The 25,930-nt window shown below is 33.9% G+C and overlaps 1 protein-coding gene and 2 long non-coding RNA genes across 5 annotated transcripts; 1 reads left to right on the top strand and 2 right to left on the bottom strand.

The window, feature by feature from the left end:
- Positions 1-10,605: 10,605 nt before the first annotated feature.
- LOC104226754 (protein IQ-DOMAIN 2-like) lies at positions 10,606-15,640 on the bottom strand. 3 transcript variants are annotated; one of them, XM_009778815.2, is made up of 6 exons: positions 15,580-15,640; positions 14,758-14,841; positions 14,325-14,645; positions 13,959-14,180; positions 13,313-13,432; positions 10,606-11,557 (listed from the first exon to the last, which is right to left on the bottom strand). In XM_009778815.2, exons 2-6 carry the CDS (start codon positions 14,815-14,817, stop codon positions 10,895-10,897), a joined length of 1,386 nt encoding a protein of 461 aa, XP_009777117.1. In that variant the 5' UTR covers positions 14,818-14,841; positions 15,580-15,640; the 3' UTR covers positions 10,606-10,894. The 3 variants fall into 3 exon arrangements, with proteins under 3 accessions (XP_009777117.1, XP_009777115.1, XP_009777116.1); XM_009778813.2 differs by lacking the exon at positions 15,580-15,640 and adding an exon at positions 15,429-15,574; XM_009778814.2 differs by lacking the exon at positions 15,580-15,640 and adding an exon at positions 15,107-15,364.
- A 4,275-nt stretch (positions 15,641-19,915) lies between these two features.
- On the top strand, positions 19,916-21,475 carry LOC104226755 (uncharacterized). Its single transcript, XR_710916.2, has 3 exons — positions 19,916-20,162; positions 20,919-21,073; positions 21,170-21,475. It is a non-coding gene; the product is annotated as an uncharacterized lncRNA (long non-coding RNA).
- A 657-nt stretch (positions 21,476-22,132) lies between these two features.
- LOC104226756 (uncharacterized) lies at positions 22,133-24,460 on the bottom strand. The gene is made up of 2 exons (XR_011404346.1): positions 24,176-24,460; positions 22,133-22,563 (listed from the first exon to the last, which is right to left on the bottom strand). It is a non-coding gene; the product is annotated as an uncharacterized lncRNA (long non-coding RNA).
- Between the last annotated feature and the right edge of the window lie 1,470 nt (positions 24,461-25,930).

Genomic DNA, 25,930 nt, shown 5'->3' on the forward strand with positions numbered 1-25,930 from the left:
GCTGTCTAGGGCATACATCTAGACAGTGCAATATCAAGCCATATGGTCCAGCAACCTCAGCACCCATGAACAATGGCGAAACGAAACAGAGAGGTCAGGAACAAGAATATCTTCCCAAAGAGAAGGAAAAATGGAAGACAGTTACTTTCAATCAAAAAAAAAGAAGATCCCTACTGCTTCCAACAGAGGCACAGAATCAACGAAAGCTGCAGGTATCAATGTAAATATTTTTATGCCAACACAGGTAAGTTCTTCACTTCCCAAGTCTTTAATACAAATCAGGCTCTAATTACAATAAATCTACTGAATTTGCTACTGGAAAATATATGACAAAAGAACCCCATTCAATCTGTAGTAACAATATTCAAACAAATAATCTTTTTACTGCTCTAATGGAACAGAACATGGTTTTGGGTAAAACCACAAACCACCCATCGGAGGATGAAACAGGAAACAAACAAAGAACCAATACCTCCCTTATTAATGACACATCATTAGGACACGTATCGTACATCATCATTAATGCTCCTACTAATAATTATAATATATGCACTAACCCGACCACCTCCCCAATTCAACCTATAAATTCTAATAATTTAACCTTGCATGCCACTAATGAAATTACACACCTTTCTGAAAAACAAACAACCATCCTCCAAATGGCCAATACCCTCAAACACGTAAACCAAGCCCAATCCTCTTCCTCACTTGATAAAACCAGTACGTTACTCCTTCCAAAAGTCATGCAAATCGAACATACAATCATTGGCAAAGATACTCTACATCCAAAAGGACCTGATACAGTCCAAACACAGCATATAAGCCTTAACCCTCCAACAAAATATGCTAAGAATTCCTTTTCCCAGCAGTAGGCGCTATCGTCTCATACAGATCCTATGCCAACAAATGCCTCTGACTATGGAAAATCAACCTCCCACCTACACTCCAACAACAAACACTCCCACCATATTCATCCAACCTCCACTTTCAGAGAATCGCCAACCTCTGTCATAGGTGGAATTGAGTCTAATGGGCTTTGCAATATCCTTCAACATAATGTTGAATGGCAGGGAGACAATAATAGTGATTCAAAACTCCCATTATCTAGCTCAGCTAATCTCGGAAGGGATCCGGATGGCAATGAACAACTTCATGAACCATGTATGGGTGAACAACATTCTTCACCCAATAGCCCCAAATATATCACCCAACATAGCTCAAATGATGATGGGTCAGTGGAGTCTTCTCCATATTTTTTCCCAGTACAAAATGCAAACCCAATTATGGATCTTCCATTCTTCACTCCGGAGGTGATGACCAACATCAATCCAGTTTTCACACCCTGGGATGCATATGCAAACTAGGGTCAAACTCCAAATGCTCAGCATGCACCCCAGTTCCACCAACCGGGACCATCTCACCCGCAAACTCACCCAAACATACCACAAAACATTCCTCACACAGAAACAATGGGGGAAGTTGTGGAACCCAACTCAATCCCAGAACCAATACTCAAGGATTCAAATCTCGACGAGGTAAAGGTGTTCATTTTCATGGAGATGCAAGAGCAGAGGCAGATTCTCAAGTGTCTAATGGCTCTCTACAAGTGTACAATGGATATAAGGCCACCGGCATATCCGACCATAGGGCAGCATGCAATGATTTTGGTTCAGAGAAGGAATCCAATTCATGCACCAAGAGTGCTGGAGAATGGAGTTCACAACTGGAACATCATGATGAATAAACCTATCAACTTCATCATATGGAACATTAGAGGTGGTAACAATGATAACTTTAGGTTAAACTTTAGAGAGTTGGTCAATACTCACCATCCCTGCATGGTAACTCTTTTGGAAACTAGAATGGACAATCATATGCTGCTTCTTAACCCCTTTGGGTTTTCTAACATGATTGAAATTCCGGCTCAAGGTCAATCGGGTGGTATGGTTATCTTATGGGATTACACTCTAGTTAATGTTCACAGTTTCATGCGTAGAAATCAAGAAATCGGTGCAACAATTGAGGTAATCCCCACCCATAAATCTTGGTTATTTACTTCTGTCTATGATAGTACTAATATTAATAGTAGAAATCTTTTATGGGACAATCTCATCAACATGTATAATTCTTTTAATGGACCATGGTTGGTAGGGGGTGATTTTAATGATGTTCTAAGCTCTAATGAAAATTTTGGTGGAAATTTTATTAACAGAAACCGGGCCAATTATCTTTGGAATTGCATCAATAAATGTGGCCTCTTAGACCTTGGTTATAAGGGGTGCAAGTATACCTGGACCAACCGTAGGAAAAAATAGTCTAACTATGGAAAGACTAGACAAAATATTTGCTAATAGTGATTGGATTAATTGGTTCTCTAACACTACTGTATCCCACCTCCCCAAAGTCCACTCGGATCATAATCCTCTCTTTGAAATAATTCCAAAATATAACTTGGCTCTTCAAAAGCCTTTTAGACTTGAAACATTTTGGTGCAGGCACCTTGATTTCAACAAATTAGTCACCAATTCATGGATAGGTACCAATTATCAACAAGCATCTAACTCCTTTCTAAATAATGTTAAGGATTGGAAAAATAAAGTTTTTGGAGTCATATTTAGGAAGAAAAAAAGAATTTTGGCTAGACTTAATGGAATTCAAAATTCCAAAAACACTTCCCTCACAGTAACTTTCTCCAAAATCTCGAAAGACAATTGCAATCTGAGTATAACAACTACCTGAAAATAGAAGATGACTATTGGAAATTAAAAGCTATAATATCATGGATTCAAGATGGAGATGCCAACACTAAATTTTTCCATATCATGGCCACTAATAAAAAAGGAGGAATAAAATTACTCACTTAAAAAATGAGGCAGGTGATTGGATTAATGAACTAACAGAAATCCTTAATCACACCTATCAATATTTTCTCACAGCTTTCACCATCTCTCACCAACACACCAACTGGCTTGACATTACTAACAGCCCGACTAGCTTTAGCAAAGTGAATTTAGACTCACTTGACAACCCTCTAATGCCCTATGAGATAATCAAAGCCATATTTTCGTTCAAACCTTTCAAGGCTCCTGGGCCAGATGGAATTCACCCTTTTTTTATCAAAAATATTGGAAAACAGTAGGTCCTTCAGTTACACAACTCTGTCTCCAAGTTTTTCGCACTAACATTCTTCCAATGGGCACTAACAATACGTACATCTGCCTAATTCCAAAAATTGACAATGCTAATAACTTAAAAAAATCGGCATATTGGTATTTGCAATACGATCTACAAAATTATTACTAAAATAATTGCAAATAGATTGAATCCCTTCCTAAATGATCTGATCATCCCCTTTCAATCAAGCTTTATCAAAGGAAGAAGAACCAGTGACAATGCAATAATTGTCCAAGAAATCATGAACCAGTTCAAGAAGAGCAAAGGCAAAAAGTATAACATGATGCTTAAGCTTGATTTAGAAAAAGCCTTTGATCGTCTTGAATGGTCATTCATCTATCGTATGCTCAGATTCTTCAATTTTCCACCCTCTATATCCAAACTAATTATTCATTGTATAACTACTAGTAACATTGCCATTCTAGTTAATGGATCAACTACTTCCTTTTTTAATCCAAGTAGGGGCATTAGACAAGGATGCCCCCTATCCCCTTATATATTCATCCTATGCATGGAAATATTTTCACGCTTAATTTCACATCAAGTAGATATCCACAACTGGGATCCCATCCATCTCAGTCCTAATGCTCTAGGTATCTCTCATTTATTCTTTGCGGATGACCTTACCCTTATGGGCAAGGTAAACAAGAAATCTTGTAATACTATTAAAAGGAGCATCTCCATCTTCTTCCCCTTGTCGGGGCAAAACATCAACATGCACAAATCTAAAATAATCTTCTCAAAAAATTGTCTCGCCACAATCACTAAAGAAGTTGCTAAAGATTTTAATATAAGTTTTAGCAACACCTTCGGCAAATACCTAGGATTCCCAATTCTTCAAAAGCATCCAAAGCTTAGGGATTACCAATTTATTATTGACAATAAGCAAAAAAAATTATCTTTATCGAAAGCCAAATTTCTGAACATAGCAGGTCGTACCACCCTAGCCACATCAACTCTCAATGCTATCCCTAGTCATGTAATGCAATACACCCATCTCCCTACCAAAACTCTAAACCAAATCGACCGTTTTTAACGTAACTTCATCTGGGGTTCTACGAATGTGACCAAAAAATTCCACTATATTAACCGGAATATCATTACTAAAAGCAAAGAGAGAGAGGGCTTAGCATAAAAGATGTTAATACAAAAAACTTGATAGCTCTAAGTAACCTAGCCTGGAGGATTATCTCCAACCCCACTGTCTTATGGTGCAAAGTTATCATACTGAAATATGCAAGGAACAAAACACCTACCTATACCTCATTCATCTGGAAAAACATCCTAAAAGGGTGGTCAATCTGCTCTAAGGACATTACATGGCAACCTTGCAAGAATTCCAATCAAAACCTTTGGCTATCCAATTGGATACTAGATATCCAACCTCTAAGGGAATGCATCGAGGGTCCTCTCAATAAGCATGAATTATCCACCAAAGTAAAGGATATCTTTTCAAATGGACAATGGGATTCCTCTAAATTATCATAATGGAAAAAATTCATCAAATTCCTATACCTCTTAATGATAATAAAGACACTTCGATATGGAACATGAACTCTAATGGCTATTTCACCAGTAAATCATGTCTTGCAATTATTAAACCAACAAAAAAGCCTCAATATGACTTCATGTGGATATGAAAACTAAATTGTCCTAATAAAATCAAATACCTTATTTGGCAATGTCTTCACAATAGTCTACCATGCAGGAAATATCTTCAGCATATTGGGATAAATATAGACAATGAATGTCCGATGTGCCACAATGAAGAAGAATTTATAGAGCACATCTGCATCAAATGTCCCCTAGTACATCACTTATGGAATGAGCTTGGTATCACTAAACCTACTCCAACATCTAACCAACACTGGCTCATCCACATTAAATCAGTTCCCTAGAATTAAATCCTCACACCTGGAATGGTCAGATCTCTTTCCCTTTCTAATCTGGGGAATTTGGGTTAATCACAACTATAACAACAACATAAAACCCTCCTTAAAGTCCATTTACAATTATGCAATTGAATTCCACTTCTTCAATACCAACCCCCCCCCCTTCATAGGCTACCAAAGTAATCCAAGTTAAATGGCATGCTCATAAGAAAGGATGGATTAAGCTTAACATAGATGGGGCATGCAACAAAACAGACGGTGGAATATGGGGAGTATTTAGAAACAGTACGGAAAAGTGGATTCTAGGTTTTCATAAATACTGTAGTGCTCTATTTCCTTTACGCATGGAATTACATGCACTCCTGGAAGGACTTCAGTTGGCCTCAAAATTCAATCTCTACCCATTGAAAGTGGAAACAGACTCAACTGAAGTAAGTAACGTAATAAACAATGGACATTCAATTCTTACTAATATAATCCTTTCATGCAGGTCATTAATGCTCCAGGAGAAGGGCCTTCTACTACGACATAATTTCAGGGAAGGGAATGTTGTAGCTGATGCACTAGCCAAGGAAGCAAAAAACAAGTAAATTTAACCCAAGAGGAACTAAGATGCTTGTTGAATCGCCGATTTTTGTACATCAACTTTTGACAAAGGATATGTGTGGGGGTAGCCTATCTTTAAAAAAATTACCTATCTCTTTATGTAATATGTTTAAATCATTAGGGAACCTAAACATTACAAGTGACAACAGTTGTTTGCGAGAGGGGATATGTAGCCCCGATGTCACTATGACATGTAATATGTAAGACTTTATCTAGTATTATATATAAATTTCCAGTTAACTACTAAAAAAAGTATATGTTTCAAGCAAAGATACCAATATTTTTATACTACTTTTCAAAAAAGATATTATATAAAGTTTTAATTTTTATAAGACTAAATATATTTATATGTCGGTTTGATTATTTATTTTTGTTCGATACCAAATCAAACTTAATAAATATTAAATTATTAAGTCGGATTAATTCAAATTTTCGATTTGATTCCACTTTTCCACCGGTCACCATGCCTATGATGTTCATACTCCAACTTGGGAGCGGGTTGTGGGGTTTGTTTGGAAGCTATAGATTAGAATACTTGGTACATTGGTTTAGTTCATTAGATTAGTGGATTTATAATAGTTGTTGGCTATTTGTAAAAAGTTAAAATAGCACGGGCTAGCCAGTTTTTGGATTGGTAATTAAAAAATAGCAAGTGTTTGAAAAGTCATTGAAAAACTATTTTGTGGAAACATGGAAAGTTCAAGCATAATATGTTGGATAATGGAGCTCTTGCGTATAAACTTCCAACATATTATGTTGGAAGTCCAGCACACAGAAAGTTCCAGCATAATATGTTGGATTATGGAGCTCCTGCGTATAAACTTCCAGCATATCATGTTGGAATTCCAGCACATTATGAAATTCCAACATATTATATTGGAATCTCATACGTAAGAAATTTGAACTCCAGCATATCATGCTGGAATTATTTTGGATCTTTAAGGGCGTTTTTATTCAGATTTTATCTTTAAATGAAAACGTGGCTAAATTTCGATTACTTTTGAAACTACGACTATTTTTCAATTACCAGTTGTAAATTTGGCTATTTCTAATTTTTTCCCCCCGGTAAAAGCGAACACATGGGCTTAACACAATGTTTGGATCATTGTTACCCATCATTCTATGATGTATCATATTGTACTGTATTGTTTTGTCTTGTATCGTTTTATGAATACAATATTTGGATAGATTGTATTGTTTGTTGTTGTTAAATAATATTTTGCTGTTTGGTTTGACTGTATCATATTGTATTGTAATTGATAAGTTTATTAAAATACCCTCAATTATTTAAAGATTTAATTTATCAAGAATTACACATAAAAATAATTTAAGAAAACTCCTTTCTACTAATTATGTCTTATTTAAAAATTAAGCAATTAAATTCATGCAAATTCTATCGAAATTAGTGGAACAAGTTAATCTATAATACTATAAAAGTACGAATAATTTATGTTAAATGTTGAACGATTAAAATATTCTTAAAACATTGATCGATCTTTTTGCCCTTAAATATTTGTATAATTTAAGGATTTAATGGTAAATTATCTAATAATAGAATTATTTTTCGATTTAAACTACATATGTGCCCGACCCTACCACGTTGATCCCACTTGAACTAGAAAAGTACGTCCAATATTTTCTTTAAAAAAAAAGTTACCGTTCCTAATTACAATTCCTTATAACAAGGCACGTACTAAAAGAAAAAGTTAGTACTACCTCTAAAAATATTTATAATATTTTGAACAAAGTGGAAAATTCTTTGTATTAGTTCATATAAAGCTAAAAGCCTAAAACTAAATTAAGTTAGTATCCTTTATGATATATTTTGTGTTCCTAAATATTAGGGGTCACTACATAATTTAAATATTTTGAGTTAATTATTATTAAATTTTTAAATAAAAATAAAATAATAACTTTTTAAAATATAAAATCTAATTTTAAAGGATAAAAATATAGGGGAAAGTTTATATGAATATTTTTATTTTACATGATAACAAAGTGTTTCTAATAATACAGATGAGATTGTGTTCTTTAATTTATTTATTTTTACTTCAATATGAGTAATTGATTTCTTTACAAATTTCTCAAAGAAAATTGATGGATGTTAGATTAGGTTTCCAAAAAACAAGTACGTCCAAGTCTTCTATATATTTAAGTTTAACAAAAAAAATCCTTTGATTGATATATTTTAATTAGATGTTCATGTGCCATGAATGTCTAATTCAAAATTTAAATCAATTTATATTCAACTAAAAAGCAAAATACTTTAGAATATTATTTTTAATATAGTATGCATGATGACTGGTTAAAATAATTTAAAGTAACTGAAACACAATGATTGGATCGACTATGTGACAGAAGCAAAAATATGTTCCTATAGAATGTGAAAATCAACTGGAACTTTCCAAACAAATAGGATGTTTGCATAATATAAGACTATTGATTATATCTTTGTGTATCGTTTTGAAGATATTTCGTTTATGAATTTAAGTTTTTTTTTTCAAATTATCTATCTTTTTCATATTGACCTTATTCTAGATAATAAATATTTATTTTTATTTTTTTAATCAAATAAATATTTATATTGTTTAAGGTATTGATTTGTTGAGGAATACAAATGTTATTTTTAGAGCAATGGAATAATATAATTCTTTTAAATATATCTATTCATCATGTCCACGTAATTCTTGATTATTCTCGACATTACATATTTTAATAGTGGAGATTTATCCAAAAGTTTTAAAATTATTTTAATCTCAAACGACGTGGAATGAATTTCAAAATTACCCTATACTTCTTCGTAATTTTTGATAATATTTTCGAGTAAAAAAGTGTGAACTCGACGCAATTATGTGATTCATTTGATTACCATAAAAAATTTTACTCTTATATATGTTGAAATAATTGTGAAAAAACTTCTCAACAATGTTATGTTATGTATTAAAAAAATCATCTTAATAGGTGCCATATATAATTGTTTTTCTTGCATGATTGTGACTATTATTTTTGTTATATTTGAGGAGCGGGATGATCATTTTGAGTGAAAAATATACAAAAAGTGAAATACCATGCAATTTATTAAAATAATCATGGAGTATATAATGAATCCAAGGAAAAATACAAAATTGATAGCTTTCCTAAAAATAATTGCATTAGCTAGCCAAAAAGTATATAAATATATATATATATAATATACACATGTACAAAAAAATTATCTGCTATTATTTTTTAGAGTGGTTAAAATAAATATTTCTCTAAAATCTTTAATCATGTACTTGATTATCAGAATATGTGTATGATTAATATTTTATTTCTTTGAATAAGATAAAACAATAATAATTTTATTCGGGGTTATATACGACATAATTTAAATTCGACATAACTTATAAATAATTTTAAAACCCTCACAAATATGTCGTAGGATAGTAGTGAAAAAGTAATATTTTTTTGAGGTGATTCAAAGATGGACAAGTATATGTATCACTTTTAAGAGGATGAAGCCAAAGTTATAAAAGGAAATATACACCAAAAACGTCATCTATAAAGAAGTATTAGATATGATTCTATTACACTGAATATTTATATAGTATAAATACGATACTTTCTAACTTGACTAAATTGATCATCTTTGTAGGTTAAGAGTTAAGACGATATCATTTTGAATTCAGGTATCTTGTTAATGTAATAACATTAAGTTTTAGCATTTAAATGATTATTGTATTTTTTTAACGTTAATTACTTTATAATGATCATTTCATTTTGTAAATAATTTGTTACTAAATTTAGTTAGTTATTCTTTCACATAAAAGTTCTGACTAAAGATTTATGTGCAACGCACGTACATAGTAACTAGTGATATTAAACACAATAATAAGTACACTATATTCATAACTAGATCATAATAATAACAAAATGTTAAGTACACTCCATTCAAAATTTAGATTATAAGTAATACTATTTCCTAACAACATGACATATAATCCATAACTTAAAGTATATAACATAAAAGTTTTCTAACAACGTGACATATAATCCATAATGAAATACTCATATTATTAGAATAAAAATAATAATAAAAACGATGATTAAGAAACAAACGAAGGAGTTGGCAGAACAAAGATAAATAATAACATTGTGTACACTTGAAAACAACCAATATTATACAGCTAATTGGAGATAAAGTAATTAGAATTGAAATTACAAATCAAAGTAGAAGAAAGAATGAAACAAAAGGACGCAAAACCTATACCTGACGTTGGAGTTGGAAGCGGCAGAAGGAAAAAGAGTTAGGTTATAGGTTGAAGTTAAAATAAAAATAAAAAGATAAAGGGTAAAATAGAATTATAAAGTAATAAGTTAGGGCATAATTGGAAAGAAAAATAAAAAATAATCCCACCACACCAAATCGGTTGTTTTAAAAAATGAGACTTTTTATTGTTTCGGAACAATGGATTTAACAATATAATACAACCAATTTTAACTAAACCAGCAAAACAAACATTGCTTTGGGATAATAATGCAATATGATACAATGGGTAACAACCATCCAAACAAGCTGTAACTTTGATATATTGTTTCTCCTTTCAAAAGCTGTCTCCCCTCTGTATCCATTCATTCTTTGAGCGAAAAATTTATGAAGTTCCCCAAATCATTATGTCAATTATCATCATTTCCAATTCATATGTAATTTACACTAATTCAGAACTCATTTCCATTTGCATAAACTTCATTTCTACTCAAGCTCCTTTTCATCAAACAGCATCTGATCTCAAGAAATGCAGATGTTTTCTGCAGTTGCTTGTTGTTCAAACTTACCCGGTAAAGACGCGTACTTGTTATGATTTGACATTCAGGTTTAGGTTTAAGGCTATCTGTTTATCAAGAATCCCCTGAATTCAAGCAGATAAATACTAATTGATCTAGAGACAGAAAATAATGAACATTTAACTGAATAAATAAATAATCATATTACATATATAATCACAACCAAGGAAAATGTTTTCTTTAAAATGATTCACTATTATCACAACCTCACCTTATCAACAACTGTGGAAGAAAAGAAATATATAAGAGCAAGAACCATCCAAGGTAAGCCCAAATACAACGACAAATTAATAAGAACTTTATGGAGAAGGTGATTCCCCTTTTGATCTTTATTTTTTATCTGCATTTAGCTCATGTAGTAGGGCAATAGGATAGCTTCTTACTTGTGGCAAGAATTATTAGTTGATGACCTCGTTCACGTTATCCTCAGCAATGGAGGTGTTTAGGGATGTATTCTCAAACTTTGGTGGGCCTGAATGCCGTCTTGGTCTGGCCGGTGAAGGCGGGTAAGAGAGCCGTTTCTTGACAGACCCTGCTGATCCCTTTTCTGGTGTACCATTCTCCATGCCTAAAGGGTTTTGCAACCGTGTTTTTGCTTTTGCTGATTTAGTAGGTATCATATAACTCGGTACAGAGGAAGAGCTTGCCAAGCTCTCGTCATCTCTTATAGATGATACCCCGATGCTATGCCTCCTGTTGCGTTCTGATTGAACACTGATCATGCTTCGTGCATCATCATCTTGGCTTATTGCAGCTACTCTTGCCGATTTCAATTTTCTGGCTGCGACTGAATTGGCTGTCTTGAAAGGGGTCGTAGGAGATTGGTGACCTTGCTTTTGGCTGGACGGAGAAGAAGGGAGTTCTGAATTCAGCTGATGCCGAGCAAATGCCTTGGTAATTTCTCCTCCGGCAACACTCATACTGGTACTTCTAATGGACATTTGATCATTTTTGAGTTCCTTCGCGCCCATCCACCGATCTAACCAGCTCCAACCCCACTGAGGATTGGTTGGATCCATAAACAACAAGTTGGGAGATTTTGATGACTTCTTCCAGGTTTTCTGTCCAGTCAAAGTTTTTGTCACAAGCAATACTAAATATCTTCTAAATAACCGTGAACAACATCAGCAAAAAACCCAGTGAAATCGCACAAGTGGGGTCTAAGTGGGGTCTGGGGAGGGTAGTGTGTACACAGACCTTACCCCTACCTTATGAGAGTCTTCTAACTAGCGGTGAAATTATAAATTAAACGCATGCTAAAGTCATTCTGCTAAAGTAATTCTCTATTTAATGTTGGCAGAATAGCCTAAATGGCACTTGTACTTGTGCCACTTTGTCATGCCGGTCCCCAAACTTATCATTTTGCCAATTGAACACTTACACTTGTTCAAATCGTGTATAATAAACACTTATCGCAGGAGACTACCAGTGCGTGTAATACAATCTCTTACACGTAGGATGCCACGTCATTACTAGTGCCACATAGGAAAATAAACAATTAAAAAATAGGACTGGCCACCCAAACCTAATATTTTCTGTCATTTTACACCTTATGGATTATTCCACGGCATTGTTTATTTTCTCAGAAAGTATTTTTTTTTTTTTTTTTTTTGAAGAAAAATCCAAAATGCCCCAATAAACAACCTCATAGCCACCATTACAAAACCACCAACAAAGATCATCCTTTCAAATACCCCCAGCAACAGAAGATTTCCTAAGGGAGGCACTAACACCGAAGCGCGCAAGCACACACAAGTGCTGCAAATCTTCAACAAAAAGCAAAACTCCAGATATGCAAGAACACTAAGCCAAAAATCAGAAGCCGTTGGGGTAGTGAACGCCCAAAGATTCGGACTCCTTAGCGGCAAATTGTAACCTTGATTCACCAAGTTATTTCAACCAACTTAACCAAAACAAGTGCACTGGAAAAACAGTAACGAGACAGAGCCAAGGGGATGTTCGCCCGAGGATATGTGTTTCGCCGAAAAGTGTACAAATACCAACAGTAAGGGCCACCGGGCAAATTATTCCGGCGTGACCAGTTCCAAATAGCGAAACACAACAACAATAACCAAAACAGCTTCGTTCGTTAACCTAAAGAGTCGTCAGAATCAGTGACGCTACTACCACGGCTAGGGCAATGGAGCAGCGTCGTAGGAGGAACGAAACTCGCCGGAACCCTAATCAGTTGGGTTTTGATTAAACAAAAAAAGAAATAAGAAATGTAAAAGATTCTTTTGTTAAAGAAATAGAGAAAAATTGTATATTTCTGCCTGATTTTGTGATTTTGAAGGCTCATCCATTGTTTACAGTAGTATGGAGGGGAAAAGAGGGATTGAGGGCGAGAAGAAAGGTGGGAGAAACTGAGAAAGAGAAGAAAATCGGGAGGGGGAGGGTGGTAATTTTGATTAACTTATTAACTTTACTCTTTTTTTTAGTTTAATTCATTTTTAATCAAAATCACTAGTATCACTCTATTTACATGCGTGTGTTACACATAATTTATCCACCTCAGCTATGTCAATGACACATAAGCTCGGTCAATGGTCAGAAGGATTTAGAAGATTAGTTTTGAACGAGTGTAAGTGTTCAATTGGTAAAATGATAAGTTTGGGGACCGGCATGACAAAGAGGCAAAAGTATAAGTGCCATTTAGGCTATTCTGCCTTTAATGTTTAATAGGGAAAACGAAAGCAGATGAGACTAGGAAGCTACATAGTACATACATCCTAACCCTTCACATTCTCCGTCCATATGCATTGACTGCACTCTTTCCAAATGCTGATCATTTTGCGTAAAAGAAAAGAGCTAATTACCTGATGTGAATATGAATAAGCTAGTGCTCTTTCACGTCTCACTGCAGCTTCATATTTCTTGAGTAAGCTTGCTTCGACCTGTTCTTTTGATTGCACTGTGTCGTCCCATTCCTCCCCTCTCTATCAAAAGAAACAAGAATTGCTATTAGACAAAAAGCAAAAAATCCATTTCAAAACTTCCTATTATACAGATATAGATGCACGGTAATCATATAGAAAAAAGAAACAAAATATAAAAACAATTTGGCTGACGACATATAGAATGCTATAGGATGCCGGGCAGTTCAGAAAGAAACAAAATATTGGTGTAGAAAAGAATGTACAGAAATGCACAGACAAAGTTCAACCAAGAACAATTGTTACCCAAAATTGAAACAACACAGATCAGGTGCATAACTTTTAAAACTGTCAAATCTGCAAACAGTGAGTAATTATTCGATGGTCAAGTGTAGATATCAAGTTCCATTGCAGCATTTTTTGGAGTCAAAGTTTCCTTATTTAGAATATAACATTTCCTAATGAACTTTATTAAAAACATTAAGCATTAATTATTCGATACCTAATGAGGATCAAGTTCCAATGTTCCAGCAGTAATATCCCTTTTTTCAAGAAAAAAAAAGAGATGGAATAAAGGAAGAAAACTTACCCTCAAACTCTCGAGTTCTTTTGCATGTTTCTGCATAAGCTGCCTCTGGAGAGCTCGGTTCTCTTCCAACATCCTGATCCTTCTTGAACTAATCTGAGACTGCACACGGGAAAGCATTTGCATGCATTTTAGAGTATGGGCAGTTTGCCGTTCTGCAGTAGGTCCATCAGCAAGTGATTTGAGTCTAACAAGTCCTCTTAACGCCCTCAACGCTCTCCTAGCCTGCAGATAATAAACCCCGATAACAATTTCCATCTTAGTATCAAACCATTTATTACTAGCTTTACCGAGCTAATAAGGAAAAGCATCAAGCTGTCGTAAACTAGCTGAAAAGAAAAATGAATATGAGAATGTACAAAAGCATACCAGATATCCTCGAAATGCAGTCTGAATCCTGATTGTAGCTACTTCCTCCTTTGATTTGCCTGCAAACTTAGTCACTTTAGTTAACGGAACAACCTCCACAGCAACCTGGTTAGCTGCAGCAGAAGCTTCAGCAGCTGCAGAAGTGGAAGCTGCAACAGAATATGCATGTTTTGTCTGCTCCTCTTCTACTTCAACCAGTGTGACCTCTTCTACTGCAGGAACTGGATGAGGAGGAGACACTGAGGAAGCGACCAGGAACGCAGAATCTGGAACCGGATCCTTTTCTTTCCCAAACCATTTCTTCTTTGATTTACTTCCTTTCTGAAATTAAACTCAAGAACCGTTAGTCACTTTTAAATGAGGAAAAAATGCCTTACATCATACTAAAAAAACTCAATATAGCTACTCCACAAAACCTTGTTCGCGTTCTTACCTTAGGATCTGGGCTCAGAGCCTTCTTTACCGAAGAAAACCAGCTTCCTTTCTTCCCCATTTTCAATTTATTCCTCAATTTTCCCTATTTAAAAGACAAAACAAAGCACATTACGCGGCTGAATCAACCTTTCACTGAAAGATTCATCCCCATAATTCACATAATTAAGAGGAAGCTAATCCCCTTAACTTAAGATCACAATTATGCACAAATGTATATCTACTTTCCACATATATGTGCTCTAGAGAGAGTAGAAGGGTGAGGAAAGAACCTAAGATTATCTGAAAATATTAAGTAAAAGAATGTAACAACTGAAAGATCTATGAATTAAACAGTCATTTCTAATCACCTTCAGATAAAAATCAAGAAATATTCTGAATCCTTAGTCCCATAGTTGTCAAAAATCTCTTTAATAGATCACAATTGGTTCTTTATCTCAATACATTCTCAGCAACTAAAAACAGAATAACAGAACTAATAATCCAATTCAATTACTATATTACAGTTCTAAATATAGTAAGAAACATCATGGAAGATAATAAAAATATACACAATAACAACAACAGCCCACCAAAATAAAAGACATTAAAGAATATGACAATTGTACAGGAAAAAATACATATTTTGTCTGAATTGGAAGTTAAAGAAAGATCTGAAGTATGAGGAAATACCCTGTGAAAAAAAAATGGAGCTTCTTCAGATCTCAGAAAAATATCTAATTTGTTCTTCTTTATTTCAAAAAATGTAGCTTTATCTTACAATATATTCCTATTTTGTACACAGTAACAAAAAAAGATTAGTAAAGCGTTGGACCCCTCTTACTTTAGTACCCTAGTGTGATAAAAATTAGATCTTGATGAAGAATAGTGGAAAATTTCAACCATGAATGAGGGAGCATGAAAAAAGACCAGCTGGTTATGGGCCCCACTTGGGGTGTAAGTGGACCCCGCACTTGTAATTTGTGATTATCTCACTAGTATTTTATTTATCCGGTAGATAATGATTAGATGCTTCTGAGTTTTCTTGATTTGTTTTTAATAATAATAACAACTCCGGAAGCTGACACAGGGGTATACATGGACTGACTTGGTTCGGTTTTTATCAAAGTCAAATCAAATCAATTATATTGGTTTGAATTGGTTCGATTTTATCGAGTTTTTCGAATTTTGAATTTTTTGTTACTTGCATATTATTTCAATCTTACTTTGTTAAATATTTGATAAGTAAATATCTATTTAGTAAAAATATAAAAAAAATTACAAACATATTATCGATTAAAATATTCTTATGAAAGAATTCTATTAGTAACATATAATAGTTATTTCTTTAGTCGTCTAGCAATAATTTTTCATTGATATACACTCAGGTTAACCGAATTTAGTAATTAAACATAAAAATTAATATGATACATAAATATTAATAACCACTTCACATTCGAAAAAGATATAAGAATTTAATAGATTTTAACATATGATATGAATATGGAAGAACGAATAGATAGACGCATTTCAGTAACACTTGATAAGAAAGTGATCATACAACCCATTATTTAAGGTCAATAAATATGGAGCACTTCATATTCTATTAAAATTTATATCCCGCAAGAGAATCCCAAATATTTCTAGATATTTTTAAAGAAAATTCTATATAAAATCTTAAAAGTACATATAAAAATTATACTATATTTATATGTCGGATTGGTTCGGGTTTTTTTACTCAATACAAAACTAAATCAAACCAAACAAACTCGGATTTTTTGATCGATTTGGTTTGACTTTTAGATTTTTACGCCAACCCTAGCTGACACCATTAATTAAGTATTAATAAATCAGAAAGTAAAAGCATCCACAGCTAGAGAGGAATTAGAAACTGAAAAAGGTTAGTTTTGTAAAGATAACTGACAGTTACTTTTATGTGTAAAACAACAGTTGTCTAACTTAAAGTGCTGGTTTATTTGTAGGACTGTTACCTTGCACTTCATCAATACCCCTAAAACAAAAAAAGTACTCACTCCACATTAATTAATATACTCACTTTCTTTTTAGTCTCTCTTAAAAATAATATTTCTTTCAATATTTGTAGTAGTAATTTAACTTTAACATTTCACATGTTATATAGTTCAATTTCTCTATAACAATTTCGTTTGTTCTGAAATTTTTTGGCTGATATAGTGAAGTGTTGTTATAGAAAACATATATTATAACATACACATAAAAATCGGTTCCAAGAAAAACTTGGCTTTTATAATAAATGATTGTTACATAAGGATATTGTTATAGATAATAGAGATATGACTGTATTTAAGACAAAAAAAAATTTAAATTTTTTATTATTATTTTTAAACTTTGTGTCCAATCAAATTACAAGGAAAATTAAATATGATTTGGAGATTAAATTTACCACCTTACCAACAAAATAGAAATACAAAGTTGTTGAAAAGAAAAAAAGAAAACATCATAAAACATTTTGATTTTTTTCACTGAACGAGGATAAATTAAGTAAAATAGAAAGATAAACATGATGGTGTTATGAATTTTTTTGAAATTTCTTGCTATTCGATTTTAAAAGGTTATTAAATTATTATTATCTAATTCATTACTGAGCATTAGTGAGGTTTTTGAAACACTTAAATTGGGTAGACACAGTATACATTTACTGAGGATTTATCATCTGCGCCTCCTGAAAAAAGATAAGTCTTAGTATTAATATAGCTGGTCCATCCTATACTACTTAATATAGCTGATGAGAAATAACTCACACTTATTGCATATGTTGGATATCGAATTGGGTTTTTTTTCTCTCTTTTGGTTGGTATTTTAAAAAGTTTTTGACTGACTTTACGTCTTATTTATAATTGATCAAAATCATTGAATAATTAAATATTGAACATAGGAAAACAACCTCATGCTACTATGCACATTTGTAACAATCTAATAGGCAATAGCCAACATTTCTAGTGTACACTATGAAATTAAAAGTTTACCAATCAATCTTTGCAGGATTTATTAATACTAAATGCAAAATGAAAAGAAAAAATATGCACACACATGCCGTAGGCAGTTTCAGCAAGGTAATTCAAAATATAAAGAATTAAACATATAAAAAAAGTCAAGAAAATTCAATATCTATGATATATACATAAAAATAATTTTAATATATATAACGTATTTTTTCGGCGAAGAGGGTTTGGATGAACCCTTTTCGCCCAGGCTCTGCCCATGGCCGCATGAAATGAAAAGTACTCTAGTTTTGTGTAAACATTATGTGCCGATACTAGAAAATTATAGGGTACTGCATGTTAGGTATTTGTTCCTGATTCTTTTACCATATTTAGTTTTCGTATTTCTTGAGGGAAAGGACAACATATTTACTATAATTGAGTTTTCTCTCTTTTAAAAGGAAATAATAAATCTCTCATATTTGGCTAGTCCCTTTTCTTAAAGGAAAAGATTTGGACTTCTATAGATTAAGGATCTTTCCTTCTAATTCAATAGCATCCATAATGTAGCCATATGAGGTTTGGGAGTATTGTTTAGGGGGAGATTTTCGGGACAAATGTTAGCGTGCCACTTGTGTTTGCCTTTTTGTGAGGTTGTTCTTCCGATATTTTGTAATCCTTTTATATAGTGGATTGCTCATCTTTGCCCGTGGCGACGTAGGTCAATTGACCGAATCACGTTAGATGTTTGTATCTCTTTTGATAGATTTCTCTTTTGTTGTTTAATTTATCATCGTTCATAGTTTGCATTACTAGCTTCCGCATGACACCTGATCAGGGGGCGATCTACGTGCAAGGGGCGGGATGGTACGCTACCCGCTAGTTTTGGCCGAGAATATGCAATAGTATGTATGCATATATATATATATATATATATATATATATATATATACCCCCTCAATAGCAAAACGGTTCAAGGTGCCACTATCAAGCACCATCATTTTCACCCAAATGGTGGGGGTTCAAATCCAGCCTAGCTCATCCTTTGTTTCTTATTTCTCTTTATTTAATTGCTCTTTTTTATTTATTAATAGGTCCTATTGAAATTTCTTTTATCTTTTCTTTCTTTAAACATTTAATAAAAATATTTTTAAAAAAATTATTTCACAAATCTATTCAAAGAAATCCCCATTGTTGCTCTTTATATTCCTAACTCCTCCATGATTTATCAGTAGATAAAAAAAATTAATTGTTTTCTCACAACTCTAGAAATCTATTTGAAGAAACCAAAATAAAAATAAAAAATAAAAAAAGAATTCTTGAATAAGTTATTATTTTAATCAATGATGAAAGTTTATTTTGTTGTTGGATTGTTCTAAAGTAGGACAATTGTATATAAGATCGAGTGAGTTAATTTTCATAAAAACCATAAATTGAAAAATGTTTGTAAACTTACTTAATATTTAGAGGTCTTATTAGTATAAGTTTTTTCCTTAAGTATCTAAATATAAAGTGATGACGAGTCTTTTTTCTTGTACAAAATGCATAATCCAGTTGAATTTTTATGTTTTTTTTTTTCAAGTTATCATAATTATTACGTAATCTTTTTGTTAGATCGATTTGTTTATATTAACTCTAAAGACGAATAACCGAAACCGAAATCCAATATACTAAACCGATTAAATTTATACTTTATTTAGATAAAATAAATTGTAATATGACTACGTTCAAAATTTTTGACACCCAAAACCTCTAAATCCTGAATCCGGCTCTGCATCTAATTATTTCAATCTAACACTGTCATAACTCCGCTTTCACGTGTCTGTCACGTTTCAATTAAAGCCAAAAATAATGGCATGAGTAAATCGTATCAGACACGACATTTTGCTCTTTGTAGTAGCTGATAGATGTGCTTTATAGTTGTGGATGATCCAACCAAGGCTGAATAAAAGCATGTATACAAGCTCGTAAGGAAAGACGTGATCTTACTCAGGAAGATAATGATATTATTCATGAGGCTAGCAAATGGAACCCGAAATTAACTGCTGGACATTTTTGCAATAATACACAAATGGCACTGTTCACTACATAAATGTTCCAACCCGACACATTATCAATCAATACCTTGTAACTAATTTGCTGTGAGGATAACGACACTTTCAAATATAGCCAAAACTTGTGCATTTCCTTAACTCATATATATTCCATCTTTCAATACCCCCCTTGCCCACATTTCATGCTTCTTCCCTGATCCAATTCCTCGTGATTTAGGAATAGTTTCTTGTTCCCTTAGCCAAAAAGAAGAAAAAAAAAACTCTTAATTCTTATCATCACAAGTAAGACCCTTGAGTTTGTGAAAATATTAACTCAAGCTAGCTAGCTTTATTATTTGTCATGAAACTTAAGGCTAGCTTCACTTCCATTTTCTTCCTCCTACTCCTCTTGATGGCACCTTGTTCTTCTTCAGGTATGTTCGTCCTACTCCTCCTGATGGCACCTCGTTCTTTTTTATTTATGATGAACCTTGAGTCATCAAAGCTTTCATGACTCGGCCTGGCCCGTACGCGACTGGCGCTTCAAAAGGCGAAACTCTCGGCCATAGTTTGGCAACCGATCATTAGTAGGGGTCTTTAATCTTTTGATTAGAGTAGGGGTCACGAGAGAGCAGAGCTACCGCCTGCCATAGTTACGAGTCTGTTTATAGTCGCGACTGTTGTCATAGTCAACAAGGTTGAAATTTCTAGGAAAAAACTTCGAATTGGGAGGGCGATCCTCCCAATGAACTGGTCGTACCCCAAACCAACACATGTGAACAAATAGAGTATAGTAGGGTGCTTAAGAGAACCATGTCGAAAGAACTCGACAAAATGAACCCGTAACTTGGGGAGAAGGGGCGCCTTCCTATCTTTTGATTAGGAAAGTGACACATACCAGAGGTAACTGATTTACTATAATAATAAATAGAGTCAATGTGACTCCTCCATGGGAAGAGCCACTTCCTTCTTGCTTGATTGGGGGGATGCCCCTTGTTGGTCCCGAGGGACGGAGGAGGCTAGGTTAGTTGTGGTATTATTCTCTTTGGACGAAGTCCGCATAATTTTCTACAAATGTTCTTCAAATACCTAATATGTAGCTTCCCAATCTTTTCAGCAACCAATCAATATGGGATTTTGTCATGTACGTGAGATGTTTATGAATAATATAAATGGTGTTCTCTTGATAGGGAGAAGGAATTTGACAAACATGGATTCGGATATTTATATCGATTATAGAGGTCCTGAAACTCATCCTCACAATCCTTCACCAAATCGATCCATGGGACGACATAATGGTCGCAAATCTAAAGGCATTAGAGCTACTAAGCCTGGCCTAACTCATGTGAGAAATCTCTCTTCCTACTGGCTACTACACACGAAGTAGCATTAGAGCTATGTTCATTTTTTAAGTTTGATTTAATACATGGTTTTGTTGCAGGGGAAGAAAAATCATGGATGAGTTGGTATGAAAGTTTGATTTAGTTGAGTGTTTTTGAAACTTGGAAGGAGCAATCATCCAGGGTGTGTTTCATTAATTCTAGGTTAAACGAAGCAAAAGAAAGATGAGTTAAAATTTCTTTGTTTTCATCATTGGAATATGGTAATATGGAGAATGTTTCTTAAATCTGCATGCAGATGAATATATGTAATTAAATATGAAAAGTAGTACATTGAGTTTTTTCTATTTAAAATATATCTACTACCATAATTTGTGTAAATGAGGATGTGATTTTATTTGGTTCAATTGCCTTTATTGTTGATCAATAAAATCATTAGAATTGTGTATCAATACATGACCATAACTCAACACATCCCCAATAACGGGGAAAATGACACTGTATAACCGCTCTCAAAATAATAACCGAAAAATTATATATTTTTTGTATATATATACATTTTACATGTTATATACAAAAATTATAGTACAAATTTTATATACTTTTTCGGCTACCGAATATAAATAATTTTTTACACTAGTTAAAAGTAATAATACCCCTCAAATAACAGCGTTACTACGGCACTCTGTCATTCTTCTCTACTAAACCACAATAATGCTGAACAGCCACTGAATCAATCATAGCTCATAGGCAATAAGAACACTACAAGGTTTTTGCGATCTGAACTGGACTTTTGTCTGCCTCTTTTTTCTTCTAACATTCATCTACTACAATATGTTTGTAAATGCATAAGCAATGCAACTTTCTTTCTAAGTGGTATGCGCCTATTATTACAACTAAAAGATTATCACATTTCAGTTCCCGCCACATTTCTTTCACTGCCATTATAGTCTTTCGAGAGCCAAGCTCAACAACTTCCACAAACATGCGACCTAAGAATAGCAGCAGCAAGCATAAACCTCACATCACCACCAAACATAAAAACAGAAAACCAATAGCTCTGCTAGAAGGAAAAAGGAAGAACAGTAACTTCTAGGAAAATTTCTCAGTCAGCTAGCACAATTAACGGCAGCATCTTTTGATGAAATTCAGACAATGTTGACAGGAAAGTATTAACCTTAAAAAGTACAACCATCTGACTAAAGTGCTGCTGAATAACTCAGACATAATCTCTCTTCAACATGAACAAGGGGAATGTCCCCCCACTTTGTCTAAACATCTACTCTCCGGGTGCCGACACACCTTGCTTCAGCCTTTCCCTCTTCATCTTCTTCCTGGAGAGTGGCTTCTTTTTCTTTGGAGGAAGGGTTTTCTGGGCATACACATAAAGGACATAGTTTCCAATAAGAAACGCCAACACGAGCCCACCAATAAGAAGTAAGACGATCAAGCCTGGGTTGAATCCTTTAGCTTCGACATCATTGGCCATATTCTTCTGCTTAACCAAAAGATGACACACATTATTTCAAGTTAAACTCATGTATAATTTGGTAAGAACAAAGACTACACAAAAGGAACAAATACAAATCCAAAATTTGATTCCTCTGTAATTCAGTCACACGTTAGCTTTTATCCAACTTCAGAAGAGGCCTTCAAATGTTTCCTCGCATTGAGCAAATAATTTATCTAGAATATAAACCATTATTTTCAGTGGAAGTTTATACTAGGTCAAAATGCTATATAGCAACATCTACAAAGATAATAACATAGCCCAACATGATAATGAAAATTGTCAAAGGACAAGTTATAAAGAAGCGCCAATCAATAAGGGAAAATAGCACGCGAGGAGGTCAAACTAAAAATTTAAGCTTTAAAGTAAAAGCAAATGTTTGAGGAAGGACTCGAAAATTGGTTGTGTATAGAACCAATAAGCAATGTAACAGATTTTATGTGTTGGACAAGAGAGCTATAATATAAGAATAAGAATGCATTGGCAAAGGTTTAGACTGCTTTGCAGTTGAATCAGTTGCATCTTGGTGTCAAGTTCTTATGGTAGCTATAGCAAGAGTCGAGGAAAACCAAACATTATTCACAATTACCTGAGAACAGCAAGAAGTTGTTCTATCTTAAGATAGAATAGGTGGGCAATAAAAAGCTAAGTTATGAAATACGGAGGAATTACCTTACAGTAGGTTTGGCCATAGTGAGGAGATAAAAGTGGAACTAGAAGCAGAGCGGATCCATGAATTAAAATTGATGGATTTGACCAATAAGGTTCTTTGCACTAACTCATATTACTTTTAAACTTATGGGTTCAATATTCGTTGAAATTTTAGTACATTTCCATACACAAATCTATGTTCTGCGTCAAAAATACTGCGCTCGGATGAACCTGCTTCCAATATGCTGCATCCACCGCTGACTAGAGAGATACTGGTTTGACTATTTAAGCTACTCCACTTGTTTGGTATATGTAGAAGTAATGTTAAGAACATTTAATTCCTCCACTTCTTCTCACTTTGGAGCTGAGAATTCTACACAGAAAAGGTACAATACCCTTTTTCTTTTCCTCCCTAACCAAAGAAGGGAGATAGTCATGCTCAGCTGCTCTTTCAACCCGAAAATTCATAAGAGCTAAAGGGTAGCAAGCGGTGCTTTGTACAGAATTTTCATCACCAATTTCAAAAAGCCTAATTTTCTATGCTAATGAGACCGTGAGAATATTAAATGCAGACATCTGCATCTTATCCACTGATATATTCAATTTTTACAAAGATATTAACGAGCTAACAACTTGTAGTACCAACTGGGCATCCAGATTTCATCAAAAACAAATAAGGAGCACTAATTATTCTCTTTCGGTATCTAATGAGGAAACAAAATCAGACATTCAGAAGTCTGTATAACGTCGCTCGCAACATAGAGACTCTTCGTCCTCAAAAATGAAATTAACAAAATCAAAAATCACGATCCCACACAACTAAAATGGCAGAACATATACGAAAAATAAAAAATCTGACTCGAACCAACGCAGATCTGCTCATAAAAAAAAAGGAGAAAAAATGGGGAAAATTCAGAAATGCAATGTGAGATGTATAGGAGCATACCACGCGATCGGAGGATTCAGATCTACGAATTCGGCCTCCTTATCAATTAGCTTCGATTGTAAAGGAAATCGATCTTCACGTACCAGCGATTTCGTGGAGATAAACGAAACGGAAAAAGGTGGACTTTTTTGCTTAAGGTAAGGCGTTGCTATTAAATACAGTGGGTGGTTAGTTCATAACAGTAATAAGATTGTAATAAAACATCATTTACCGTACGAATATATTATATTATGTATGTTCATTGAGTATTCTGTTGTAAATAAGCTTGCTGAAAAAGTTTATTCACATGTGACTTCGCCGTAAATATGTTAATCTATTTAATACTCTATTGGAAATAAGCCTTCTGAAGAAGCTTATCAGTTTGGTATCCGGTGATGGATAAATATTATTCCAGTAGAAGATTATCCATACCGGGTATAATAAGCTTATCCTTTCGATACTCCGTTATGGATAAACATTATCTCCGGTAGAAGATTATACATACCAGGTACAATGAGCTTATCCTTTCAGTACTCTGTTATGGATAATCATTACCCTTAGTAGAAGATTATCTATACTAGGTACAATGAGCTTATCCATTCGATACTCCGTTATGGATAAACATTGCTCTCAGTAGAAGATTATCCATATCTAGTATAGTAGCAGCTTACACAACAGCTTATAATAGTAGCTTACACGGTAGCTTGTAGTAGCAGCTTACACAATATCTTCCTTTCTTCTATAAATAGAAGAGATTTCAGTCCATTATGTACATCAGTTTGAATTTGAATAATATATCAGTTTCTCTCTATACTTGTCTTTACTTTACGGTCTTTATTTTATAACACGTTATCAGCACGAGACTCTGCCATCTCGAGCAAATACTTTGAAAGTATTAGAGGTACGAACTTTCTTTATTAAATAATGTCAAATCTTTCTAAACTTGAATTTGTAGCCCTGAATATATCTGGAAAAAGCTACATGTCTTGGGTGCTTGATGCTGAAATTCATCTTAATGCGATGAGTCTGACAGACACCATCAAAGACAAAAATCAGGCATCAAACCAAGACCGTGTCAAAGCAATGATATTCCTACGCCATCACCTTGATGAGGGCCTGAAAATAGAGTATCTTACTGTTAAAGATCCAGTCATACTGTGGAATAATTTGAAAGATAGATATAACCACCTTAAGATGGTCGTTCTTCCACAAGCACGATATGATTGGAGTCATCTAAGGCTACAAGATTTTGAATCTATCAGTGAGTATAATTCTGTTATGTTCAGAACTATTTCCCAATTGAAATTATGTGGTGATAATATTACTGATCATGATATGTTGGAGGAGAAAACTTTTACCACTTTTCATGCCTCAAATATGCTCCTGCAGTAGCAATATCGAGAGATGAGATTTAAAAAGTATTCTGAACTTATCTCACATCTTCTTATAGCCGAGCAACATAATGGGCTATTAATGAAAAACCATGAAAGCCGACCTACTGGTTCTTGTCCATTCCGTGAAGTGAATGAGATGAACTTCCACCAAGCTAAACGTGGAAGAGGTCATGGCCCCAGTCGTGGTCATGGCCGTGGTCGGGGAAGAAACCCCAATCATGGTAATAATAATGCACCAAAGAAGCCTCCTCACCACCAGCAGTGGAAAAGGAAGGAACAAAAGCATGAAGCGGTGCAAGCGCCAAATGCAGAAAATGCATGCTATAGATGTGGAGGAAAAGGGCACTGGTCACGTACTTGTCGTACGCCAAAGCACCTGGTT

This window comes from Nicotiana sylvestris, chromosome 12, assembly GCF_000393655.2.
Source record: "Nicotiana sylvestris chromosome 12, ASM39365v2, whole genome shotgun sequence".
Taxonomy (NCBI): Eukaryota; Viridiplantae; Streptophyta; class Magnoliopsida; order Solanales; family Solanaceae; genus Nicotiana; species Nicotiana sylvestris.